This window comes from Molothrus aeneus, chromosome 11 (assembly GCF_037042795.1).
Source record: "Molothrus aeneus isolate 106 chromosome 11, BPBGC_Maene_1.0, whole genome shotgun sequence".
Classification (NCBI taxonomy): domain Eukaryota; kingdom Metazoa; phylum Chordata; class Aves; order Passeriformes; family Icteridae; genus Molothrus; species Molothrus aeneus.
The window spans coordinates 13,582,407-13,610,160 of record NC_089656.1 but is presented as its reverse complement, the minus strand read 5'-3'; the positions used below and the strand labels follow the sequence as shown (position 1 = coordinate 13,610,160).

The 27,754-nt window shown below is 42.9% G+C and overlaps 1 protein-coding gene across 1 annotated transcript; it reads right to left on the bottom strand.

The window, feature by feature from the left end:
* Window positions 1-108: 108 nt before the first annotated feature.
* On the bottom strand, window positions 109-27,754 carry PDPR (pyruvate dehydrogenase phosphatase regulatory subunit). Its single transcript, XM_066557367.1, has 18 exons — window positions 27,637-27,754; window positions 26,953-27,252; window positions 23,891-24,024; window positions 22,808-22,889; window positions 22,553-22,716; window positions 21,494-21,615; window positions 20,569-20,686; window positions 19,035-19,184; window positions 15,882-16,074; window positions 13,974-14,098; window positions 12,150-12,305; window positions 11,914-12,047; window positions 11,379-11,527; window positions 9,975-10,087; window positions 9,532-9,626; window positions 8,820-8,909; window positions 8,370-8,552; window positions 109-7,486 (listed from the first exon to the last, which is right to left on the bottom strand). The coding sequence occupies exons 2-18, from the start codon at window positions 27,177-27,179 to the stop codon at window positions 7,082-7,084; spliced, it is 2,640 nt and encodes an 879-aa protein (XP_066413464.1). The 5' UTR covers window positions 27,180-27,252; window positions 27,637-27,754; the 3' UTR covers window positions 109-7,081.

The following is a 27,754-nucleotide window of genomic DNA, read 5'->3' as shown; positions in this document are numbered from 1 at the left end:
TGGACCATTCAACAAGCCTGTGTCCCTGCAGGATCCCACCCACACAACCAGGGGCATTTGGATTCTGACACACAAGGATCTTGTATAACTAACAGCAAAATTCAGAAGTAGTTAAAATGCCTCTTTATTAATATACAAACCTAGCAACATTTAAGCCAACCAAAATATGAAATGAAATCAAGCATGATATAAATACAGCATACATGACAACATGGCCTCAGTGGAGAGCAGCAAACTCACCCTGACTTGTGCGCTTGGGAACAACTGTCCATGTCCTCTGCCATGGGGTCTGGCAATCAGAGCAGCTCTGTCTCTCCTGAATCCCTCCAAATCCAACCTCAGCAGAGGTGAGACCACTATTCCATTGAAGGAAAAGTACCTGGCATGAGCCTTCTCTGACCCCCCACTGCAAAGGGATTAAAGAGCCTCCCTGTGCTGCTGGAGACAGCTGCTGGCACCTGCTTGCCAAGGCCCTGCAAGCGCAGGGGGAAACGGCCGTAGTGGATGGGGAACCATGCTGCTGACTGCTCCTTGTCTGTCCCACCTCAGCTACATCCATTACACAGCATTCACAAACATAAGGCACTAGAAGAGTGTTTTCACAGGCTCAAACTTCAGTTGTTCTTAAAATTCTGGCAGCAGCATGCATCAGAAATCTTCCCAGCCCTTTTAAAATCTGGTCTCAGGAGACAAAAGCATGAAGGGGGGTTTTGATGAGTGTCCTGCTGCAAGCCTGACCAGGAGATGCAGGAGAACCTGTCAAGGATTCAGAGATACTAATCTGCCTCTGGTTATACTAGAAGAAGTGAGATCTATCCCACTACGGGAAAAGGAGGGAATTTTAGCATGGAAAAACCTTAGTGGTGCCATGGTGAAAGGCAACTGCACAGTTTTTCCTCCAAAGCACACAAAATGGATCAGGTCCTAGCTGGGATGGCTGACAACTCCCAAGTATTTGCTCTGCTTGTAGCAGGTGTCAAGGATCTGTGTGGGAAGATCAACTGTTACCAGTATTAACAAATCAGTAAATATTAATGTGAACACTTTCCTCATTATAACATACTGCTCCTCTTTGTTGAGATTCCTTATTCCAAGCAGGTGGAATCTCTAACAGAACATCAGCCCAGCGTGCCACACCTGCAAAGCAGCTCTGGCTTGTGCTGTAATCCAGAAGCCAGCCTGACATCAGTAATCCAGCCCAGCTTTGAGACAAATGGGAGATGAGAAGTCTCAGAGCCATCTCAGCAAACACGACAGGCGGTAGCAGATCCCCTCCCCTCCCGCTTCTCCTGACTCCTGCCTGCAAATGTCAGCTGGTACAGCAGGGAAGCTTCAGGCAGAGAATTTTGTTTCCTTTAATGCAACGGGACACCCATGGAGTACTCTACACCAGCCCAGGCTTCTTTAGGGAAAGAAGAAAACCCATTACACCAGAAGGAAAAAGTAAATAAATCCATTTTGAGGGGGGGAACAAACAGGAAGGTGCCAGCCCAGCAGCTGGACAGGCACAAGAGCTCCCAGCTCCATACAAATTCCAGTCTCATACTGCAATAGCAGCTTCCACCATCCTCCAGTGCTTGCTCAAAATTCCCATGTCTGGGTGCACAGCACACAGCTTTCCAGGAAGGAAATCAAATGGCAGGCACAGCAAGTGCCCAAACACCTCACCTAAGGCTTTAAGGCATTTATAAATATTCATTCTCTTTTCCTCTCTCAAATGCAAGGACTACTCATGCCAAGGGCTATAAGCATACTGCTACAGCCATAATACTTAAGGAAAGTTTAAAGTGCAAAGAAAATTTTCAAATGCTTTTTAGTGACAGCTTGAAGTCATCAGATGATACCAACATCCACCTTTCTTGAGTTTTGTTCCATGACTGCCTTTTTTTTTTAATAGAAATCCAATCAATTAAAGAAAACTAAGTTTAAAACAGGAAAACCTCTCGAAATAGGCAGAAATTATTCTGATCCAGTATTATAATAAACTTGTTTGGGAAGACAAATGTGAAGGTTGTGAACATTTTGCTCACCATTATCAGCAGCCAAGAGCTGTGTTTTAAATAAAAGTGACTTCTGCCCTTTGCAAGCAACTCCCCATTCCCCTGACATGGGAACTACCTCATTTTTACAGATCTCTTCCCAAAATGTTACCATTCTGTTCAAATGTGCTGGAAGGATGAGGCTGGTGATGTCAGTGCTGTACCTTTCCAGCTACAAGAACATGCCAGGGAGACAAAATTGCTCCAGGCAATCAAGTGCACACAGTCCCCACTTCTCCTGTGTGGAACCATTTCCTTTATCCCAATGAGGGGGACAAATGTGTTCTGGGAAACAAGTGCTAATGCTGTCCCAACTCTGCCTGGAGCCAGGGCTCTCACCTGTCCAGCACCAAGGCTGCAGAGGAGGATTCTCCCTGAGCTGGGAATCGAAGCTGATCATCTATCCAAGGCTGGGCTTAAGGAGTTGAATAATGAGCAAAGGATCAAACCTTCACTGCACCTCTCCTTCCACCTCAGCTCAGCCACTCCATCATCCCTCCACCAATTTTTATTTTGCCATGCCTCACTCTCTGATGGCAAAAGGAATAATGCACTCAGCCACCTGAGGAGGAGACTAAAGAAATGTTAAGGACAGTGGGAAAATCCTGGCACAGGGAAAGGGAGGGTTATATGATGGGATTTACAGCAGCCACAAACCTGCCTGGAGTTCTGATGTTGGTATCAGCACCATCTAAAAGTTGAATAAGTTAAGTTGATGCAGAGACACAGGTCTAGGGCCAACCTGGCTCCGATGACAAAGCATCAGGTAGAAGGAAGAGAAGAACCTTGTGCATGAGAAATTCTACAGCAGCAGAGTTTGGAGGTGTTACAGGAAAAGTAACATGATCAACGGCAACTCAAATGCAACAGTAGAAGGGAGGAATCCAAGCCTACACCAAGATGTGGAGATGCAGTGGAAGTTTTACACAACCTCCTTTCTTTGCTACAAAATAGGAAACTGTTCAGCAAGTCCTATCAAATCAAGATACTGGAGAAAACAAATAGAAACTAAATCTGGCAAAGACAGGTGTGAAAATTACTGTAACACATCCTCCTGAAACAGAAAACATAATTCTAGAAATAGACTATTAATTTTCCCCTCAGATTGTTAAATATGAACCATATACTCCTGCTTTTCTAGTGCCAGCTTTACTCAAGCCTTGCATTACTCACTCAAGGTCTAACAAAACAGGATAACTTAGGAAGGGGCACAGCAAGGTTAAGACAATATAATATCTCTGTAAAAATCATTTAATGGGTACTTGGAAGGAATGGAAGGAATCACTATGTCTTCCCTAAGTTCCCCCGATGGCACTTGGGCAAGCCAGCCCTCCCATGGATGCACATTTAGATGGATTCCCTGGCTACCTTCCCTGCAAAGATGCCTCTATGAAAGGAATCTACAGGGCTGCTCCCATTCTGGACAGCAAGACTCAGAGAACTGGTAACAACCCTGTGACTGATACACACGAGGTGCAGAGAGCAGACCTGCAGCTGCTGCTTCAGCACAGAATGAGGCCATTTCCCCTTCTACTGCCACAGAGAGAGATGCTATTTTTGTGTTTCCCAATCCAAGGTTCATAGTCTTACTGTGCAGAATGAGAACAAACCACCTTTTTTAGCAAAAAGCATTTTAAGGCAGTTTTAATGATGAGAATCAGGATGTAGAGTTTTGCAGTCCCTGTTATTTACCATCTTAGATGTAAAGACTATGCTACAGCAGCTTCAAATATCTGATTTTTAATTTTCTAATTTGAAGCTATATTAAAGGTAGTAACTCTTCAACAGATTTAGTTCTTTTTTTAGGCACTCTAATCATCAGATAAAGGGATTAGAGTCTTACATCACTGCTTAATACCTCAAGATGAAAACACTACACTAGAAGGATCTTCCTCCAACTCAGTATCACTATTTTAAAACGTGATCCAATTGTCCTCTTGACGGGTGTTCAAGTTGGTAAAGGCAAACTATTCTTTACACTGTAACTTTAAAAATACCTCCACCAGAAATTAAATCGACTAAGCCTGAGCAGCAGTTAAAGACCTCTCAGGTTCTGATATAAAACAAGAAGAGAATTCATAGCAGGGAAGGTGGGAGTAGGCGTTAATGAGCTGTAAGACTGACAATTACCAAACCACCCAAGTCTCGAACAGCAAACACAGTGTTACACAAAGTGTTGCTATATCTACCATCATGGTGGAAAACTATTTCCACTCTCTATTTTTGGTATGGAAAAGTCAATAGATCTAGACATAAAATAAACCTTCCAGACATAAAATAAACCTTGGCAGACATAATGACAAAAGTAGCTCATAAAACACAATTTTACTGTCAGAACTGCTGGAGAAGAGACATCCGTGTATGAAAAGTTGCCTGAGGAACTAGCAGGCACCATTAAATTAGGGAAAAGAAAAAAATAATCACAGGAAGAATATAATGCAGCTGGAATGAGTGGTTGGTAAAGGACAGCATGCTCCTAGCTTTCCAGTTTGGTCTTAACTAATTCTAACTCTGCAGAGAACTGAATGGCTCAAGCTAAAATCTCTCTTCAGCAGTTTCAATACAAACTTCAGCACACCTTGGCCCTATACTTTGCCTTCTCCTGAAGGAGTATCATGCCTTACCCACAACAGATGGTCAATAAACCCTAAGCAGAAGGGCTGCTCTAAGAAGCTCTAAGAACCCTAAACATAAGGGCTACTCCACATCCTAAATATCACATACAAAACTCTTTCTTTGGTTGAATGCCTGTTTCCATGGATAAAGAAGGCAAAGCAGTGTCCCATAAAACCAACAGAGAAGGACCAAGGTCCTCCCTGGTACACACGTCCAGCATGGGAACAATGGGATCATGGTATCTCTCTAAGCAGAAAAGATATGCAGGTAATTATAGAGTTTAAACTGCTATTAGATGCTTTATGAACCTTTCATTTAAGTGATTAATTCTAACATACCAGGCAAAATTTCAGTTCAGAGAGCAATAATAGGGGAATTTGGCAGAAATGACAAGCAGGCGGAATCTCGCCTACAGCAGCTGCAGAGAGTACTCTGAGCTGCCAGATCTCAAAAAGCTGCCCCAGTGTGGTTAATCCTTTTCAGAAACTGGAGAATTCTGCATGTCAACTCAGAACTAGGCTTGAAATCCTGGAAGAAGCCACACATTTCAGTCAAACTCACCCCAGACAAAGGATGCATGCTCAGAGAAGTGATATCTACATTCAACCTACTATACCATATGCTCAAATCCTAAATTCCCTTACAGTTTCCTGAACTGACAGCCACAGACCCAACTAAAGGCACAGCTTAAAGCAACTAAAGCAGCAGAAAGCAAACTTAAAACAAGAACCAGGGGAGCTTTTGGGCTCATATTTACACTACTGATGCTCACCATTTAACTGGAAAATAAAGTGTCCAAAAGTGGTTCTAGACCATAGAGGAAGTGTTCACCATAGCTTAACAGGGCAGACAACAGTGCAAGGTTGTGTTTGAAGTCCAAAACAGATGCTGAAGAAGAAAGACCATGAGAAGTATGTGGTATCTGAGGCAGGGAAAACATTTAACAGATCTTTTTCAAGTAAATGAAAAGCGTCTTGGTTTTTGATTGTGCTCAAAATATGAAGAAGATGATGCAAATGTGCACAAGGCAATTCAGCATTGCCCCATTTCTTTACCATTTACCATCAGTGATTGAACTGGCACATTTTGACACCTGAAGAAGGGGTGAATTTCCAGCTGCACCATCTGGAGTATCTGCATGAGAAGCCAGATGCAAAGAGCAGTGCTGAAGAAAAGCACTTTATAATCCCACTGCCATGCTCCCTTCACTCCCTTATTCAACCCCTTCAGCTGAGGTACTACTGAGAGACAAAGAAGTGCAACAGATTTGAGAAGGAAAACAGAAGACAAATTCTTGAGTCCAGCAGGAGCTGCTGAGACCTTTTCTCACCACCAACAGAAAACCCAGTATTTCTCACACCACAGGTGAGACAAATGCTGTGTCTTTTCCCACAATTTCAAAATAACCACAGGCAGCTAAAACTGCAAGATAATATCCCCTCCTGCTGCTCAAGTTCCCCAAACCAACACAAGTTCTCCATGAACCTTGCCAGATGAGTTTGACCAAGTCACATAAACAAAGTGAAAGACAATCCCCAAAGAGACTGTATATTGTGCAGCTTAAACAGAAGCAGCATTTCAACACTGCTATTTAACATTAAACACTAACATCTATCCTTGTTAGAAATCTGTATTCTTGCTAATAAAAAAGAAAAAACAACATTCCTTTATAGAAGTGAAATGCACATTTTGATCTTTGACTATATTTATAGAAGGCCATTTACTTTCAGTGACCCCACACAAAAAATTCAATCCCACCAACAATGCACTTACCAACGCTACTGTCATATCAATACTCTGATGTTAAATCTACTCCCTGCTAGGGAAAAACCAAAGTGGTGGACAAAGGAGGGTAGTGACAGGCTGGACAACACCAAAACCTGTCTCTAGGCTCTAGGCTGTGCTCACACAATGCTTTGTCTCATGCCAGTGAGGTAGCTGATCGTTCTATTGCCGTGCGCATCGACACACCAACCCCTCTAACACATGGTATGTGGAGAGCAGGGTGAGGTCAGCCATCACCTGAACCACAGGCAGCAAAGACCTGCTGTCCCATGCCTTATGCTGGAGAGAAGAGAGGAAGGGTGCAGTCTTCAGGGATTCACCCCAACCCTTGCCATCACTAAAAGGCCAGGGCCTTTGGTGGGGTTCACTCCTACACAGGCATCCCTGCATGTTCAGCACTGTGCTTCATCCACTGGGGCACGGGGGAGGCTGGCAAGGGTTGAAGGAGGAAGACAGACAGGGGTGGGAAAGCTTGAAAATTAAAGTTTTAAAATATACAAAATGTAACACACTGGAAAAAGTTTAAAAGTTGCAAGACAAGAAAGGAAAAGAAAGAAATATTTGAGGTGAGGAGAAAGGGCTGGAAGATGGTGGGAGAAGACTCCAGCTTGGGACAAAGGGCAGGTCTAGTCTACACAGCACTACTCCCTCTGGTAGCCACTCAGTTCCACGTCATCCTTGCGGCGCCGCTGCGCAAAGAGGGAGCTGAAGGGGTAGAGCTTGGCTTTGGCCTGGAAGCGCTGCCCGGCAATGTCGATCTCGTACTCTCCCTGGTTGATGAAGTCAGTGGTCACCACCAGCTCCTCTCCCGTCTGCTCGTCGAAGTGGTGCACGAAGCCGAGGCAGACGTGGCGCTCCAGGGTGTAGCTGTAGGCACTGCTGGTGGTCTTGCCCACGTAGCGGCCGTTGCGGAAAATGGGCTCCCCCCACCAGGGCCAGAGGTCCATATCCGTGTCATGGTCCTTGAGAATGAACATGGTAAAGCGCTTGTACACCCCGTTCTGCTTCTGTTCCAGCAGCACGTCCTGGCCAAGAAACTCCATTCCCTGTGGGGAAAAGGAAAAGGGAGCATCAGCTGATGTGAGGGACACGAAGTGTGGCAGCTGCTGAGCTGCAGCAGAACAGGTTGCCGACAAGGGCAATTTATGCCCTATCAAAATGGGTTGCCTCCATCACAAGAAGCTCGGCTCAGAAAGCTTTGTTATGTTTGTTGCTCCAGATGTTAAAACACAGAAATGTTTGTGTAGCTGGTCTTTAGAAAAAAATAATTCTAATTTTCACTCTAGTGAAAATCATGTCTCCATTACAGTTTTTGCCATTTTTCTTGTTCCAGAAGTCTACCCTTCTTTATAAACCAGAGGGAAACTGTAACTAATATGAAATTTGTATCCTTAGTCATTACATTCTTGTCTTGAATCAATACAAGCATTTATTTTGGCTCATGCAAAGATGGAAGAAGGAAAACAAGACAGTGATAGAAACAGCACCTGCTACCACAAAAGCGTGATATAACTCTACACTGTTCTACAAACTCCTCTGTTTTATTAAAAATAGAGAACACCTGTTATTGGTGCCTAGTCTCATATTTAACATCATTAAATGACACCAGGTGCACAGGCTGGCTTTTGCTTCATCAGATTGGGAAAACAGTTTAGAGAAGCAAGAATTCTGAGCATCTGTAAGGTGCAGAGCACCTCTGCCACATTGGGCACTGCACACATAAGCAGCATCAGGCACAGGTCACTGGGAATGCTGCCCGGGAAGGAGGAAAACAGAGCATTTTTGTATTTCTAGCAGCTTGCTGAAGTACAAGAATATCTGTTACAGCTACTGCACACAGCTCCATACAAACACATCCATCTGCTTGGCTGGCAGCCTTTCAGTCCAGTTCTGCTCTTCCACCAAACCCCGTGCAGAAGGTGGTTGTACCTTATCCAGCTTGACCTGGAACTCGCGTCCACACTCCATAGGAGTAGTAAAAGCATCCAGATCCTGGCCCCAGAAGGCAAAGAACTTCTCAATGCGCAGGCTGCGGAGCGCGTAGTAACCGGCGTTCCGAATGCCGTACTTCTGCCCCATGTTCATCACCTCGTTGTACACGTGCAGGGCGTACTGCAATGGAAGGGTGAAACACACACTGGCATCAGGAGAGAGCAGCAGCATCTGGCACCACCAGTCACTGTCCCCTGCCACTGAAGCACGAGAGCTCTGCTCCACTGGAATGCAATATTAAGCAGAAAAACTCCCCCTGGTGCCTGCAGGCAGCTTTCCTGTGGTGCAAATCAGACATCTCATCACCTGGAGTCAACTTGGAAAATGTTTCCGATTTATGCATGCAAGCAACTGCTTTAATTAGCTCAGGCTGCAGTGCACTCTTACCTCTATGGGGATATAAAGCACGAAGCCAGGTTCTCCTGTGTGAGTGATACTCATGACACGGATGCCATTAGCATAGCCCACGCTCATCTCCTGCAGAATCAGAGGGGGTGAAATCATCCAAACTGGAACACAGCACAGAGATCCAGAAGGAGCACAATGCATAACACATCCACACTGCCCAGCCCTCTCTCCCCTTTGCCACCTGCACATACTTGCAACAAATTTAAATTTCCAATTCAAATAGTGATGTCACATTATCCAAAGTTGTAAGTAATTTCTTGACACCTGGCAATAAGCCCTGGAACTAGGTCAGGACACAGGTTGTATTCTAGATACAAGACAGAAGTTGAATAGCAACTATCTGCTCAGCCTTTTAACAGGCTGATAGGAGACAATGATGTCAGAGTCCCCGCTCCCAGCTGCCCCTCTGACAGCTTCATAATTGATTATATGAAACACATCAAGATATCAAATGGTGACAAGTCTACAGTGAGAGGAATACTGAAAACAAATGCATATTCACCTACATATTTAGAAAACACAATCCAAAGACAAGTGAGCCTAGAGAGTTCTTTACCAACCTAGCTCAGTAACTGCAGTAAACCTTCCTGTAAATCTTAATTCTCCTCCAATTATCCAAAACATTTTTCCTGTCCTTCCACCCATGCTTTGAAAAACCTAGCAGAGTGAGAACAAAAGCACAGTCACTCACCTTGCAAAAGAGAGAGGGGAAGTGTTCTGCAGTCATTGGGGCATAGGACAACTCTGACAAGACATCAACAGCACGGGGGCCAATCAGATTGAGAGCTAAAGAGGGGAACAAAACAGCATTAGGACGAAACTGGAGAAGTCTTGCCTACTGTCTAACATGCTGCTCCAATTCTGAAGTCTTATTGAACCAATAGGTGTGTTTACATTTAAGAACAGAGGAGAAAGTCATTAAATTCTCTCCTGACAGCCCACAGTAAAAGAATGCTGTCTTCTAGCTCATGGCTTGCCAGAAAAGAGTCTCTGAACTTCTATTTTCATTTAAATGTTTGGAAAGGAGACTAAATCGCAACTCCAGGCACTTTAAACAATTAACTGGCATGCAGCAGGAGACCCTATTTGTGATTTTGAGCTGTCTGAGGAGGTCTGCTTTTAGTGATTTCCTACCTGTGTACTTCCAGGTCACATCCTCTAGGACCAGGTTGCTGTCATCAGGCAGGCGGTTCTTCAGCCAGGCCCAGCAATGAACTTGTTGGTCAGTAGGGGAAATCATGAAGAAGCTGGAACAGACAAATCAAACCCAAGAAACAATGAAAGAACAACCACAAAGTGAATCAGCTCATTCTTCATTCATCAACTACTCGAGCCATTCAGCAGTTTCCAAGCTAACAGAAGATCAAAACAAGCTGGTTTGTGAAAACCACAGCTCAAGTCTCTGGATCAATGCCATTACATCTGTCATGAAAAGAAATCCCCCACTTCAAGCATTACCAGTGGCCTGGCGACAAGAAGTGACTAGATGTGGAACACAGGGAATTTTGCAGGAAGTTGACAGACCATCTCAAAGGTCACAACTGATTTGCAGAAGGGACTTGCAGCTTTTCGCCACCAGTGATTCTCTTTACTCTGACAGTCAGAGTAGAGATGGTTCACACAGCAATTTCTTGTTTTAGCAGAAGTCTTTTCACACACAATGGTGGTTATTATTAACAGTTTCCAAAAACAGAACTCCACTTGATATGGGAAAATGAGCTGCTTGTGTGTGTGTCTGATACAAACTGTGAGTTAAAGTACATCAACATCTGTAGAAATCACTAGGCAAGGACAGAAGCTACTGGTTTCACAGAGAGGACAATACTTTCAAGCAATACATGAATGCAGACAGAAGTGGAAGAGAAAGAAAAGCTGTTTCTAATTGAAAGAGAAGCAACAAAATGCTTTCACACCAATACAGTGAAAACACACATAGAAAACCATCCAGAAAAATAAATCCAACACTCAGCTGGGACATGGCTATGAAGTTCTTAAAAGCGAGAAAGCTTTCATCGGATGCCAAAGAGAGCCCAAACTGGTGAGTCTAAGGGTAAAATCCTGTGATCATGTCAGCTTGCATGAGAGAGCACAAAGAATGATAAAAGACTGCAGAACTGAGAATTAGAGTACATATACTGCAATGAAAATTGAAATAATCAAAAAGCAGTGCTTTCAATGCACAATTCTAGTAAGGACATTGGTCAGGAGTTGGTTTGCACTTTAAATGGTTACCTAAATTAATAAACTCCAGTGATTGCTAAAAGCAGTCTGTACCTCAATTAAAAAATCAAACATCTAAAGGTCTAACATTTTGAGGAAATCTATGTTCCTCTGTAATCCTGGAAAAAGGTTTATTTTCCCCAATGTTTTTAAGTTCAGAAACTCCCTTTCACTTGAGTTACTGAATTAGGAATACTAGTGGAGAAGTGAAACTTTTTAGTTCAGGGTGGTGACGAAAGTATATGGTCTTCATGAAGAAGCCCTTAAAGGCTTAAACACCAAAAGGGTGATGGCTAAAGATGCTGTCTGCACACCCACCTGCGCTTGCTGAGCCGGGCTATGCTGCAGTCATTCTCATACCCTCCTTTCTCATTAAGCATTCCTGTATGCACAACATGCCCAACTGGCACATCCAGGTCATTTGAGAAGAGATACTGCAGATTCTCCAGGGCCTGGTCTCCGGTGGACTACATGAATCAAAAGGAAGAGAAAGTCAGACAAGCTGCCTGAGCAAAACAAATCCACTGGGGCAGCTTAAGATGGCATCAACATCCTGGCCTAAATTATTTCAATTTGTGATGATTGTGACACTGACATCTCGAGCGTAACAGGATACAACAGTGCCACAGTGCCAGAGGTCAAATTCTATGTATAGATTAAGCTGATATTTCTATAAACTGGGCCCTTGACAGACAAAACCCAACCTGTGATAAATACTGTGGTACAACCTGAGTTTAGCCATACAGTGTGACTTCCTCTATCTATCCTCAATAGGACACAGAGTTTTTTGCAAAAGCAGGCAATAATAAACTAAAGGTCACCTTTACCAGGTGGTCCCTTCCTAGGTACTTACACTTATTTCAAACTTGGTAAAAGATGACATGTCAATAACACAAACTGCTTCCTTACAGCACTTGACTTCAGCACCCACAATATCAAACCAGTCTGGTTTGTAAAAGGTTTTGCTGTGATCCAAATCCAGCAGATCTAATACAAAGAAAAATTGAAGGAAAAATTAATAAACTGGATTAATTAAGACCTTACAGAGACCAATTGGGAAGCACTAGGCAGAGGAAAATATGATCTCACCACTCCCAGGTGGGACAAAATACTTGACTCTCTCAAATCCATGCTTCTCCATCCACCTGGCTCCCTGTGCATCCAGGCGGTCGTACAGCGGTGAAGTGCGCAGCTGCCGGCCAGTCTGGAAGTCCCAGCGGGGAACTTTCAGATCATACATGAGAGCTGCAATGGTCATAAAGATCCTTTATTAGGCAAAGTGATTATCTTTATCTAAACTTTTCTTCCAGATTATCAGTACTTATTAATATCTGAACCATCAATAAACTCCCTCAAAACAGCTCCAACCTTACTTTTCCTAGTTTTGAAAATCCACAAATCCGTTTTGATCCATTTATAGCTCTTCAAAATCAGAGTAACAATATTTGCACAGAACACTTATATTTATAGATACTTATGGTCTCATGACAGTTCTGTAAGAATAACAAAAACTCTATTTTTCATGAAGTCATGCTGCCTAGCATTAATTATGCAGGATTCTTCCCTGGCAGTGCACTATATCAGATATTTTGACAATGCTAATGCTGGAGTAGAGAGTGCATAGCTACAGGGACCATCTCATTTGCCTTCTTAAATAATGGCAATTCAGCCTTTTGTAATCATTGAAGTTTTTCCAAATGGCTTCTCTGTCTGTTCAGCTAGTATAGAATATTTTTATTTAGAAAACAAGTTACTCTAATAAACATTAAGCATCCTCCTTAGTTATCAGTGGAGAGTAATAACTTAAGAATGCTTGAATACTACTTTATAAATATTAAGATTCTACCTAGGTCAGAAACTGCTTAAAACTGACGATAAGCCAACTAACTCTTACTGAACACTTCCATAATTTCTGCCTCATAGCTAACAATTTAATGAATTTATTGACAATATCTCAAATCGGTACTCCTGAAAGAGAGGGTATTGGGAAAACTAGATTAGCATGGGAATGTAACACTTCAAACACTTCAAATGTAACACTTCATTGTTCACTCTGTAAAAACTAGAGAGATACTGTGGCTATCAGAACTGAAGTTTGTATTGGAAAGCAACTGCAGAATAATGCCCAGAGTATAAAGTGATTTTTTTCTGGGAAGAAGGTCAAAGCAGCATAAGGTTTTTATTCCCCAGATATAGCAGGGCTAAGAGGTTTACCCAGCTTCTCTGCTTTCACCCGAGCATATGTTTTTAGTTTAGAACTTGGTATTCAAGTAATTGTTCCTGTTATGCAACTTGTGGAGCACTTCATACTTCTATTTTGAACTTGAAAAGAAGTCATCCACAATATTCAGACAATATGACAGATATTCAAACAACAGGAGGAAACACAGCCTGGCTTTAGACAAGAAAAATGGCATCTCTAATCTATTCTGCAAGGTATTTATCGCAAACTTTGACAGGAGAAAGCACTATGTCTACGAAGACTTCTGAATTATACAAGATAACTGGGTCACCCAGCCATAAGTTGGAAGTGAAGGTATTGCCACACAGTAATGATGTGCAAAGAATAACAATCTTTGAGACAGTGTAACATTCCCAGTTAAGACCTTGGCGTTGCTTTTTCAGGCTGGAGTCCTACAGAGATACATACAAATTTCCCTATATCAGAGGCAAAGCACAGAAATAGCAGAGAGCAAGGTACCAACAGCATTTTTTTTAGAAAAGTTAATAAGAATGCTGGCATACAAAAAAACCCCTCATCATTTCCTTTCTCCTGGGAAGAGGCTGCATTGCCAGGAAGGAGGTCAGGAAGAAGGAAAATGTTTGTCAGAGTGAGAGCAGAGGAGAGACAGTGTAGCAAAGGGCAAAAACTTGGACAGCCTGGCCAGAGCTAAACGCAGAGACCTCACTTACGCATGACTTCCATCACACGGTGGCGGAGGAAAGTGCGACTGCTCTGAAGGGTTCCAAAACGTTTCAGATCCAAGGGCCAGACATTTTCTGACGGATACCCATTTACTATCCACTCTGCCAGGTACCTGATGGAAGAAATAAAGACAGACTGAGATATCAGCCAATGTCTTAAGGAAAAAGTGTAGCTCTGAAGTTAGAAGGAAAGCAGTTTGGACTTGAGAATTTCCTACAATAGCAAGAGAGAAGACATTTAAGACGGTATTCTAAATACTAGCAGAATCTGGAGAGTTTCACTTTGTAAAATGCATCCACCAGATTTCTAAATTACTAATTGCCCATTAGGGTGAAGCATACAGGGCAGCAAGAAGTTCAGGACATGTGCTAAATTAAGCCAGAGCCTTGACAGGTAACCTGGCTGACACTGTGTCAAATGCTTGGGTTCTGATACAAAAAGAGGTGCAAATACATTTCAGATGGAGTTTAGTGTTTCTGCTTTCTTATTTCTCATTGCCTGGTGTAGGCTCAGCCACAAACTACCACTGACAGCATTCATTTAGCACAAGGGGCCAGCCAAGTTATGTTTAGCTACATTTCCAGCAGTGAAGGAGGAAGGCATTCTCCAGAGCTAATGGACACAGGCAACTCAGAATTTAGCAGAGCAGAAGGTTCTGTTCACAGCCAGTAGACAACAAAACAAAGGGGTTTGGAACTGATCATGAAAAGTTACATTAGCAAGCTCAACTGTTTATTTTGGCACTGTAGCAACAAATGAACAAACAGTGCTTTTACCTTCAGAAATTACTTTGATTCTTAAGAGAACCTCACTGAAAAGATTCTCTGTATTTCACGTGACAACAAAAAAATTATTATGAGTTGTTTCTCTGGTGAGTTAAACTATTAGACAATAGACAAACTAGTGAAGATAAATGTAGATACTAACACCAGCATGAAAAACAAGCAGTTTTTTAAGAAGGCTGTGTGGCAGAAGGAATGCTCAGTCACCAAAATTAAATGGCAGTCAGAGGGAGAAATGATCGTTCAGCAACTTTGCTGCTGAGATCACATTTAAATGCCTGTCTAAGAATCTGCATTTACACAAGAACTGGATTTTCCTGAGAAATTATTACACCCCTAGCTTACTGTAGAGGACAGTCTCAAACTACTGTCAGCACTGGCATCACATACATGGGTGTTTCATCAGCAACAGATTCACACTGCTTTCAGAGGAATTAACTGCTGTATCAACTTGATTGATCTAAAGACTTCAATCAAATGATAAAGGGGATCATGATACATAGGAGAGGGAATATATGAGGGAATATATGATTTGCTAAGCTTTTATTTCTTAATGGTAGTTAAAAAAAAAACAAAAATAGCAGTTATAGAATCACAGAATAACCTGAGTTGGAACGGATGCACACGTATCACTGAGTCCAACTCCTGGCCCTGGACAGGATAACCCCAAGAATTACCCCAGGTGCCTGAGACCATTGTCCAAATGCTTCTTCAACTCTGGCGAGCCTGATGGTGTGACCACTTCCCTAGGGAGCCTGTTCCAGTATCCAACCATCCTCTGGGTGAAGAACCTTTTCCTAATATCCAACCTAAACCTCCTCTGACATAGCTTTAACAAAGCTTACTTGATCCCCAGCTGCTCAGTGAGATGTGATGCCAGAGGAGAGATGTGCAGGACAGGAGGAGAATCCAACACAGGTTTTAAAGACACACTGGAGAACATGATCAGAAAACAGCAACTGCTCCTCTCCTTCACTCAAGTCAGAAATGAAAGAGGAGCCTTTGTCAGAGGAGTTGACAAATACCAACCAGAACATTGTACACAGGAGGATCATCTGAGCAGTCTCTTGGCTAAAGCCTTACTTACACACACAACAGAGATAGACCACTTACTTGCCTGCTCCCCCACCATAGGAGATGCCAGCTGAGTTCATGCCAGCCAGAACGAAGTAGCCTCGTGCAGTGGGTGACTCTCCCATGATGCATCTCATGTCTGGGGTGAAGGACTCTGGGCAATTCACCAACTGCATGATCTGCAGAGCCTCCAAACCTGGCATCCTGCGCAGGAGGGCACTCAGAAGTGGCCCTAGGACCCAAGACAATAAAGAGAAAAATAGTTTCAATACAATTCAGCTGCTTCAGGTGGAAACTGCTTCCATGTTTTGATAGTCACAGGAGAAATCAGGCTTACTTGCTGGAATTACACTATTCAAAATGGATCACACAGCCTACAATAAAAGCAGCCATATTGATCCAGATCAAGAGCCCAGTATTATTTTCAGCAGTGCAAGAGCACTGTTCAGTTTTGTTGGGGAAATAGGAACAGACATCAAATAGATACATAGTGAGGAGTACGACCAGGCAAATGTAAAGGAGCCTTGTCACATGCACTCTGCAAACCTCCACCTATCATCAGCTCAGAGGATTTCCTAAAAATTTGGTATATTTTTCTGTATTTAGAAACCCATAAATTGATCTCTCTTTTAAGTAGTTGACCAGTCTTTCCCAGCCTCATGAAAAAAATCCAACAGACACAGACAAGGAGTCCCATGTGTTAAAATCTGTTGTATGAGGAATCACTGCCTTTTGTTTTAAAGCTCACACTCAATTTCTTTTTATGCCTCCTACCATTAGAAGAGACAGTGGTCAGGAATCCCCCTTCCAGCCTGTCTATCCCACTCCAGATTCTATAGACCTCTCTTTATTTCCCTTCTGTCATCTCCTTTCCCCAGCCCACTTAGTCACTCCATTCCTGGAAACTATTCCAAGCTTTGATAAGTCTCTTGCTGCTCTTCCACCAGACCTTCTCCAGTCCTATGATACTCTCTGGAAACAGGGAGCCTAGAACAGGAACTAGCATCTGGCAAAACAAGGATTTAGTGTTGCATAATGAACTGTGTTTTCTGCTCCTTTCCCAGTAATTCCTAACTTGTCTTTTGCTTTGACCGCTGCTGCACTGATGTCTTCAGAGAACTAACAGAACTAATACAACCCCCCAAGGTGTGTTCAAAGCCCATCATGTCACATGGTGAAAACAAGACCATCCCCACACACACCCATGCATTTGCGTCACTTCACATTTATCCTCATTGAATTTCCTCACTGCTTCACTGCCCAGAGACGCTGGAAAAGTCCTTCAGCAACTCTTCACAGTTTGACATTTGAGAGCATTAATAAATGGGTAAGGTATCTACTTGGCTTTTGTTGCCCAAAAGTTACCTCTGCTTAGTACTCCAGATAAAAGCCCTCAAGATTCAGCCCTAAGAGCACTTCTGAGCTTTATGCACAAGCAGTAAAATAATCAGATTTCACATTACTTAAGAAGCTACAAACAGAACTGACCCGTTCTCTCTCTTTCCTCTCTCAAGCACTAGAATTCCAGAATGAGAGCCTGGTGTTACAGGCTATTTTTCTATTGACAAAAAGAGAGATCAGTGCTAGATTTGTTCTCAAACACAGTACAATTCAAGCAACTCCACAGACTATTTTAAAACCAAAAGGTGTTCCAATGACAAAGATCAAAGCAGTAATACAAGAGCTCAAACCCCAGGAACTGTGGCTCTAGAAAAGGATCAAATACTGCCTGAGTTAGCTCTGACTCTGCTCAACTGTTCAGCACATTTGAACGGATAAAAGGGCAAAGCTGGAACATAGCATGCAGCTGCTTCAGAAGCTTGGGCAATCTGGGGGTGCCAGCAAGCAGTGCCTTTTCATTTTATCCAAATGAAAACTGAAAATGAAGTGGGTGCAGAGCTTGAGCAACTCATTACTGAAGCTAATATCTTCAAGCAAGTCTTTAGGCATCTAGGGATCTAAAAACCTTTAGCATATGCCAGCACAACACAGCACCCCACCCTGGCTTCACCCCCTGGAGTTTAAACTTTTACAGTATCAGTATGGTGTCTCTCAGAAATCAAGTAAAATTATTCAATTTAACTTGAAGCACAGCTGGAAGAACATATTATGACTGCAGAAAGAAATCAGTGAAATTCCATCCATTCCTAGGGTCACAGAGGCATGTGTATTCACAAGGGATGCAGAGAGCTCTGATACAAGGGAAAGCTGGATTCCTGAGTACAAGGCAAATTTGAAGATGAGAGGGCACATACCAACTTAACAGGTATCAAAGAGGCAGGAGTGGTTGGGGAAGAAAGGGACTCACAGACCATGCTATGCTCTTTCCTAGAGAAAGAGCCCTCCATGTAAAAATACATGCAGAATATAAAATCAGAATCAAATGAGAAGAGAAAGACAGAAAAGTTGGAATATAATAAACCACTGTCAATGGTGGGACAAAGTCTGGGAAGCCACAATACCAACTTCTGTCCACAAAGCAACTGCCACTGATAGAAATGCACTTGTCAGTCCCTGATGAAGAGAGCTGCAGAAACAAAATACCACAGCTATGTGGCAGGTCAACAGTGTTGATCCACTGTGTCACAAGAGGAGCAGCATGTGGCACTGACAGTCAACAACTGAAATGGAAGAGCAGTGCTGGGAAGCTGATGTAGTACCTTGCTGCTCTAGAGGAAGGTAACAAATGCTGAAGATTAGAAGGTGTTTTTAAACATTACACAGATATCACAGACTCAAAGAATCCTGGAATGGTTTAGGTTGGAAGGGACTTTAAAGCTCATCTCATTCCAACCCCAGCATGGCGGGGACACCTTCCACTAGACCAGGGTGCTCTAAGTCCCATCCAACCTGACCTTAAACACTGAGCAACTTGTGCCAGTGCCTCATCACTCTCACAGGGACAAATGTCTTAATAATATCTAATTCTGCCCTCTGTCATTTGGAAGCCATTCCCCCTTGTTCTAGCACTCCCTGCCAAAAGTCCCTCTCCGGCTCTCCTGTAGGCTCCTTCAGATACTGCAGCCCTTGGTAAAGGGTTTTTCAGCAAATTACTGACAAATGAAGAGATAAATGAATTTGAGAGAACGTTCATCTTTCCCACAGATCAATGACAGCTGGCATTGCCATGAACTCTGCCTTCTGCTGAAGTACATGTTTCACTGCTGTGGGACCCTTTCTTCCCTAACATACCAAAATGATCCCAGTCTTCTTGAAGGTTCTGGATCTCCAGCTGGTTCCGTCCCTCCGTGAAGAGAGGTTTGGGGTTTTTCTCAAAGCCTCCTGAGAGGATGCCACCCTGCCAGTTGCGTATGTAGATCCGGCCATCGGGGTCCACAATAGCTGCAGAGGGAAGGGAAGAGGTGAGAAGGGAATTGAGAGAAGGCATATCTGTCTCAGGCTGTTGTCCCACAAACACCAATGATCGAGGCCTAGTGACATGCCAGGCCAAGCCAGCAGTCTCCCAACATGAGAAGGGACAGTCTCAGTTTCCCAGCCCCATGCTGTCACACCATTCTGGTTCTCATGTGACACCCTGGTGAGCCAGTTTAGATTAAACCATGAGCTCCCACCACAGCCATGCAGGATGTTAACTTCTGGAGAGCACAGTAAACTGAATTAAACCTGAGGAGCCTCAAGCCAGCAGGACAGTGTTCCCAGGACTGAGAGGACACAAGAGGGATTCAGAATCCTTGTGGCACTGAGAAGATATTACACTGACTTAGTTCCACTGAAATTGCATCCAAGACAAGACCTTCCACCAAGACATGTCCTGCCCTGCCCCTCTTTCTCTTCCTATTCTAAGAACAGCTAATTTTTAAAAGATCCAGCTTAGTGCAGGCCACCAGCACAAAGAAGGTGGGCAGCACTGGGGAGAGGACAAGCAGTCAGGACTGAATTGCTTCTTCCACTGGTAATGTGCCAACTTGAAGTATTTATGTTACTCCACCTGACATGCTCCACAGCAATTTTTGCCAAGTTCAGAAAAGCTGAGAATACATATATGTGAATACATACATACATACATATATATATATATATATATCCACATACAGAGGTTTTAATTTGTCCAATAAAAGTGAAGCACTTGGACTCCATCCAGAGATCTCAATTCCCTGGACACTGTATACATTACTCACTAGAAGCAGAAAATCTTGGCAACAACTGAGAGTAAATAAGTAAAGCTTTCTACTTGTCAATCACAGTTTTCAAACACAAAGGCTTTTTTTTCAGAGATCCAAAAGCCAGAACACGGGGGAGGAGCAATTACCTCAAGTGTTTGGTTGCCCCTACAGCTCATAGACATGTAAATGCCATTGTAAAGCCTTAGCTTCAGTTGGAGGAAAGGAATAGATGGGCCATTTGGGGCCAGCAGCCTGCAAGGAAAACATAGTGCCAAGACTAGCACACTCTCCAGCCCAGAAATGCAACAATCCAAGACTCAGACACAACTGCTATTCCAGCTAGAGTCAGGTGATTCTCCTGCTAAGCTGATGAACTCTCAAAGTCATTTTCTGCAGGAAAAGCTTTCCTAAGAGTAAAGAAAGACATTCTTTCTACCACTGAAGAAGGATATTCAAAGCAATTCAGACAGAAGGACCTCACAATCCCAAATGAGCTGAGGACCGATAGCCCAAGGTTGGCCTTTCTGTCACAAAATACAGGTCACCTTGGAAAGGCAAGTATAATTCACCAAGAAAAGTGAGAAGAGCTGAAGAATCCTTACTTGGTAAGCTGCTTGACAGAGGCTCCTGCAAAGGATGTGTCAGGAGGTAGAAGTGTTCGCAGGCATGGACTGGGATATGGACTGGTTCCTCCCCAGAGTGGCCCAACTCATAGGCCCACTGAAACCAAAAAAGTGCAGGTCAGAATGGAAAAGAAAAAAAACCAGCTTCAGGAAAAGAGCAGGACACAAGCAGCATTCTGATTTTGTTTTCATAAAATACCAAGATTTGGTTCAGACCCTGAGACATTAAACAGACACGATTTTTTTTCTCTTTTCTTAGAATTTGAACTGTTTTGGATAAAGACTAGAAAAGTGGGGCCCCAACTCAAAACTAAGAAGTACTAATTTACAAAACAAAAGCAAAATAAGATCTGTAGACCAAAGTCAGTACTAGGTTGAGCACCTAGAAGCAGAATAGTCAGCATTTAGGTGCCTGAACTAAGACCCTTTATTAACAAGGGGGACAGCTGCTAGGTGAGAAACTGCAATTGTCAGGTGTATTTTCTAGCAGAGAAGACATACACTAAGGAGTAAAAGCAAATAAATTTTTCATGAGGGAAGTGAGAAAGAAGGGCCTGGCTCCCTAATAGCCAAAGCAAAGTTCTTCCTGTCAGAAGGGTGAACCTCTCAGCAGAGAGACCGTGGACAGAGCTGCACCAACAAGCTGCAGATACTTCTCAGCAGGTTAACACCCAGCCTTTGGTGCACTGCCAATGGCAAGCACTGATTTTCCTCCTTCACTTCTCCTTATCCTGCTGGGATAAGCTGATGAGCAACATGATTCGATCTACTCCAGCAAATCAAGCCAAAGCACAAACCATTAGAAATCCCAAAAGGAAAACAAACAAAAAAAAAAAGAACCATAGGGAAGTGCACGTATTCCTAAGCCACAGAAACAAGAAAGAAAAACTTTAACTAATTCAACCTGGCCAGCACAGTTGACGAAGTACTCGCATTGAATGCGCCCTCTGTCAGTCTCGACTCCGGTCACCCGGCCCTTCTGGATTGTGACATGACTGACACTCGTCCGCTCGTGAATCTGGACACCTGGAGTGGGTCACAAAGTCAGCATGCCATGAGCCTTCTTTCTAATGTGTCAGACTGCTAGCTTTAAACCCTCATGCTCAACCAAAATGCTTATTTTCTCTTTGAGACAAAATTTCTATTCTTGATCCAGTAATTCTTAAGCAAAACCCTATTATTTGTAAAACATCACATGTACAATTTGTACAGGCTGAGACTGTGAAGAGTACAGTTTTTCTTCCCATGTGACAATCTGGATGATAAATAGACCCCCAGTATCAACAACACAAAAAAAAAAAAAAAAAAGAGTCTCACTTTCTATTACAATTCCTTTATGCAACAAATTTGTAGTTTCAGATGTCATGACCGGTTCTCTTATGGGAAATAAGTAATTTTGTGGGAAAAAAAAATCAATAAGCAGTATGTAATCAATCTTGGCTAAAAGAAACTGAGAGGTATCCTCCTAAGCAGCTTCTTCTGATCTGATGGACTTTTATCCTTAATGATCTTTATTTCCTGTTATCTTATTTAACCTTTCCCCCTACTTTTAAACCACACACTGGTCAAACAGCATTTATTAATACACTTCCAAACCTATTTCCAAAGCATATGTGCTCAATTAAATACTCCACAAGGCTCAGCCACTCTTTTTCATTTGTAGGTAATTAACTGTTTTGATGTGTAATTATGAGTCAATTCTAGGAAGGAAAGAGTGCATGCTTTTTCAGAGAAATATGTAACCACTACGGACAACAAACAGATGCTTGAACTATCCCAGGAAACCTGTAAACATCCAGCATATTGAAAAATCAGCCTGCTTTTTCAGAAATAAACAGGTTTAAAGAATCTGAACTTCACAGAAATACAGAATTTTGGTCTTCAGGGCTCAGTCAGAATATCAAAAGAGATGCAAACATAGCTGTCATGCAAGAGAGCACTCTATAGATAAAAAAGCTCCTACCATTCCGTGAGGCAGCGGTTGCCAGAGCCAGACTCACGTTGGCAGACGACACGAGTGCATCTTCTGGCACATACATGGCCCCCACGAGGTCATGGATGTTGATCAGTGGGTGGAGCTGTGACACTTTCTTAGGGCTGATAATTTCACATGGTATTCCCATTACACTGCCACAGAACAGAAGAAACACAATGTCATTTGTCTTGCAGGAGAGCTGGTGCACACAGAAGCTGAGTTGTATTTCCTGCTCATACGTACTTCAGCGATGAAGCAATGCGCTTCAGAGAGATCAGTCGGTCCTGAGTCTGAGCCAGTGAAATAGAGCCTGTCTTCATGTACCCTATGACAATGACCAAAGTCAAGTCAGATTTGGACAGGATCTTCAATTCCTTTCCATCTCAGACTCACTGCTTTAATATAATTGCAGACTTGTTGCTTCCACTACTCAGGAGCCTGGAAATCTCACATCCTCAAATAACTTTAAACACTTATGAGCTAGTAATTAAAAAGTGCATGAGAGAACTTTTTAAAAAAGCAATTTAATTTTTAATTGTGTTCTCTTTCTACTTCATATACTCCATATACTTTTATACTGTTTATAAAAAAAACCCTGAATTTCACACATGGTAGCTATTAAAAGAGAGAGAAGTTGAAAGTGATCTAATGACTACTCAGAAGAATAAAACTTAATCAACTAAAAGTAGATATTATATCACTCCAACACCTGCACTAAATTAGTATTCATCTTAATTGCAGGCATAGTTATGAATCTCTATTGAGGTATTCATTTGTCTGACATACATGACAAGTTCTTATCAGAAGAAAGCTTTTAGTGATCAAGTTCTTCCTATCAGGTACATGCCCAGACATTTTGGAGGGAGAGGGAAAATCTAAACAATCTTTTTTGTTATTTCCAGGGCGAGACTTCAGTAAGAAACACAGCTTTGCCTATGCTTCAGTGCTCCTGTTAACCACACTTTCTTTTTGAGAGGAGAATCACTGCACAGAACAGGCCAACTTGCTCCAGTCACTGCAATACATTTTCCATGTCCTTGTGGAAATTCCCTTGTCTGCCCAAGTTACAGACAACGTGCAAACTGTCACAATTTGCAGGTAGTCTGCCTTCAGTTTGCCCATCTGATATCCTTCTCCCCATTCTGATTACACTGGTTACATCACTTTGCATCTGATTAGGTCCATATGTATTGTTTTTGAACAGGACTTTCAAGCCTTAAGACACTGAAAAACCACAGTCAGTGTGATTTTATTGCTTATTCACGTATATTTCAGTGTCAGTACTTCAGTTTCCCAATGATTACTCCATGCTGGCACTTCCAGTACCTGTTTGCACTCCTGTCTCCTGTTCCAGCTGCTGGTAGAGCTTGTTTGAATAGTGTGCCATCTTCAGCTCTATGGACACGGGCCTGGCTGTGCTCACAATGCCAGCACAGAATCGAGTGGTGCCAGCAGCCAACCTGCAGGAGAAGGTGCAGAGAAGGGCCCTGATCATACAGCTGCCAGGTACACACTCCACACCAGGCTGCTCCAGCAGCTCCACTGGCAGCACAAACCACACAGCAACTTCTCCCCCAAACACATCAGAACTACACTAAGCTGGACGATGCAGGGCTGACACAACCTCTAGAATGATATTCCTTCCACTCACTTTTGAAAACACAATGCATTCCAAGACAATTTCTCTTTAACAAGTCTTAAAAACGGACATTTTTCAAAGAAAGCACTTTTTGAATAAATAAAAAAAAAATCTTACACTTAAGGTGAGCTGCCTGATTCTTTCTTTCTCCAGGAAAGATTTCCATCAAATCAAAATGAACTTGTCTTGCATCTTTGAAGACTACAGTATGAGCAAGTCCCTCTCACCCTGTAACAACTGCCATAGACAGACACATGTTTCTTATCCCTTCTAGGACTGTCTCTAAACCATTGAGCTATTTGTGAAGAGCTGCTCTAGGGACAGAAACCTACACAACTCCATGCAGCATGGACAGGGGAAGACAAGGCAATTAGATTTAAGCATCTCCCTTGCAGCCTGCTTCCACAACAATTCCAAATTACCTTTGCTGCTGCTGAAGCCATCTTGTATTTCTCCATTTGACACAACTGCTTGCAGCCCAGCATGTCTATATTCTCTCAGTAATTCAATCTATGATTCAGTTGGGTAAGGAATATTTGCTGCACCCCTACTCAACAACCCAAAGAGAAGAAGCACAGTCTTGCCATGCTGTGCTCCTCATAAGAGATTTCTGCTACTGCAATATTCCTCCTTCTCCTTGAGCATGCACAGACTGAGCCTACACAGCATCTTAATTCACTGCAGATCTTTAATGGGCTGTTCAAACCCTGCTCCAAGCTAGCAAAAAAGACATTCCCTTGCAAACACAGCCCAGCACCCACTCTGCTCAGAATGACCACACTCACAAGGTCTCAGATGAGAATACCCAAATCCTTTTCTTTGCAGCTAGAAAGAACCTGCTGCTTCCCAGCCACACAGACTCCAGGAACCACGGCTAATTATTCCTGAAGGCAGTATCATGTGGGAAGCTCTAAATAGATGATAAATAAACAGTCCAGCACTTATTTAGGGCATTGGAAGCTGCTACAATAAACACCTCTTCGAACCCTAAATTCTCAGTGGTGTCTCATACCCAGGATCCCCAAACTGCTTAATTAAAACACCACAAATGACTCTCAGAAATGGACATCTAAAACAACAGGGGAAATGTTGGGATGCACAGCTTTCAACAGGAACTCTGTGCTCTGCTACAGAGAGCTGACCAAACTCACTGAGGGCACTTCTGCTCAGCCAAACCATAACAGTCTTGGCTATTTTACAGAGAGCCACTAAATCCTCCCAAGTGGATAATCTGAGCATTTAACCAGCTTACAGGGTGATGTTTTAGTGATGCTTGCTTACAACCTGTTGCAATCTCTGGAGCTTTGCTGGCTGTGTAATGCTTTGCATCCTGCTCTGAGAGGTCAACAGGGGCTGCAGGAGTAATAGGGATTTTTAGTTCTTTTAAAATGGTCCATCATCTTTGCCAGCTGCATTGTTTTACATGATCACCTGTGATTACAGCAGAGCAGCTAAATATCTCCCAAAGGAACTCCCAAAGGGTTTTCCATGCACCATGGAAAACCCACACCAGAGCAGAGTTCTCCTGATGGGAACTGCAGCACATGCAGGACACTCACTGGAGCCCAGAACTAATCACACCCCCCTGTGTCACCTTCATGCTGCTCAGGGCACTGTGGGGAAGGAGAAGACCCTGGAGTGCAGGAGTAAAGTTGACCAAAACAAAGGTGGTGTTTTAATGCTTGCTTTTTGTTTCTCACTATCTGAATCTAATGAAATAAAGTCATTATTTTAGATTAATTCTCCCACAGATAAGTCTGTTTTTCCCATGGCAGTACCATCTCCATATCTTTATCCTGATCCACAAGTTCTCTCAGCTTAATTTCTCTCTGTTTTGCAGAGGGAAATGGCATGGATGCATGGCAGTCTGGCCATGAGCCATGGCCACCCCACCACAATCACACAAGGGATACTCTTCACCTTGCAGAGCAGCCCTGTGCTTAGGAAGGGGCAGTTGGTGTTGTTATTAATGTTCAGCATAACCTTATTTCACCCAGGGAAAAGGTGAAGAGATAGAAATAACACATTACAGCAGATACTGTTCTGCACAGAAGTCTTGCTTTGTTGGGTTTTGTTTTGAGTTGACTATATGATGCTTTTATTTTTAATAGTTTTATTTTGTTTATGTTGAATAATAAGTTTTGCACTTTTAAGAGTGTTCTAGAGAGTGAAAGGAGGAGACAGGAGAAGCAGCAGTTTCTTTCAGACACTGTACTCACTCCTCCACATTCCTGCTCCTAAACTGTTGTTGTCTGCGGATGGACAGACAGTGAGACAGAGCTCTCTTTTGCTTTTAGTTAGTTTTAGCAAGCTGAAGCAAAGAAGTACCCTAAACTTTTGGTTTTTTTCCTTCTCCTTAAACCTCTTGAAACCTGCTCTGAACTAAACACCCAGAAAAGCACCAGCAGCTGCATCTGTAGCCCACCAAACAGAGCCTAACCTGCAACATTTCCAACACCAAAGAAACTAATCAAAGACTAAATAAGCTAAGCCACAACCCAAAAAAAAAAACGTCCTCAATTTGTCATCTCTTTTAAAGTAGCAAAAAATTTTATTGTTTAATATTGTTTAAATTTTATTGTTTAATAAATAGTTTTTTTCCACCTTTCTCCAAAAAAGTATTTTCTCCCAAACCAGTATAAAAAAGAGCCGATTAAATCTGCTTTCCTACCAAAACTCCTTTAAAAAATTCTCTCCCAAATTTGCTTTAAACCTAAACAAATACAGGTTTTTAACAAGAAATCCTTACCTGCCCTGCTCAAGTAAGACTATATCCTTAAAGCCCATCTTGGAAAGGTGATAGGCCACAGAGGTGCCCATGATTCCACCACCACAGATGACAACCTGTGCCTGGGCTGGCAGGGAAAGCGGGTGAGGCTCTGCTGTGGTGGAGGTGCTTCGCTGGGAGCCGGTCATCCTCCTCCATTTCGGGTGAGCCGCCCGCCACTGGATATCGGACAGCAATCGGAGAAACATCCCGGCTGCTCTTTGTCAGCTTTCCTAAAGCACCGCCTAGATGTGTTCAGATGTTACCTCAGCACTACTCCTTCTAGGAAGGAAAAGATGAGACTCACATTACCACTTATGACACACAAGGCTGGCAGCGGGACACATCACGTGGTGTGCCGGGTATAAGTGGACATGAGAAAGCTGATGAGCAAACAAACAGGAGGGCAGTTACTCCTCAAACAACCTTGCCGTTAAGATTTAAACTTAGGTCATGAAATAGGAACAGAGCATTACACCTTTGGTTTTAACACAGTGCAACTTGACAATGAGCAAAAAACCAAACGAAAGGTGGAAAAGCTCTCACACCAGTGACAAGGAGAGCTGAAACGGCCACCAGGCACAGATCATGCTCTGGAATGTTTCCGAAAGCCAGAAGTAATTAGGGCACAAATAAGCTTGATTATTAACGCTGCCAGGCCTTTACCTGAAGAAGGAAACGAAGTCTGTGGTCAGAGTAACTGGCACAGGGCACTGGAGAGGCCCCTCCGGGAACAGCTTTACCACAAGCTTTACCCCAGGGCCTTGCTGCGGCAGCTCCCCCA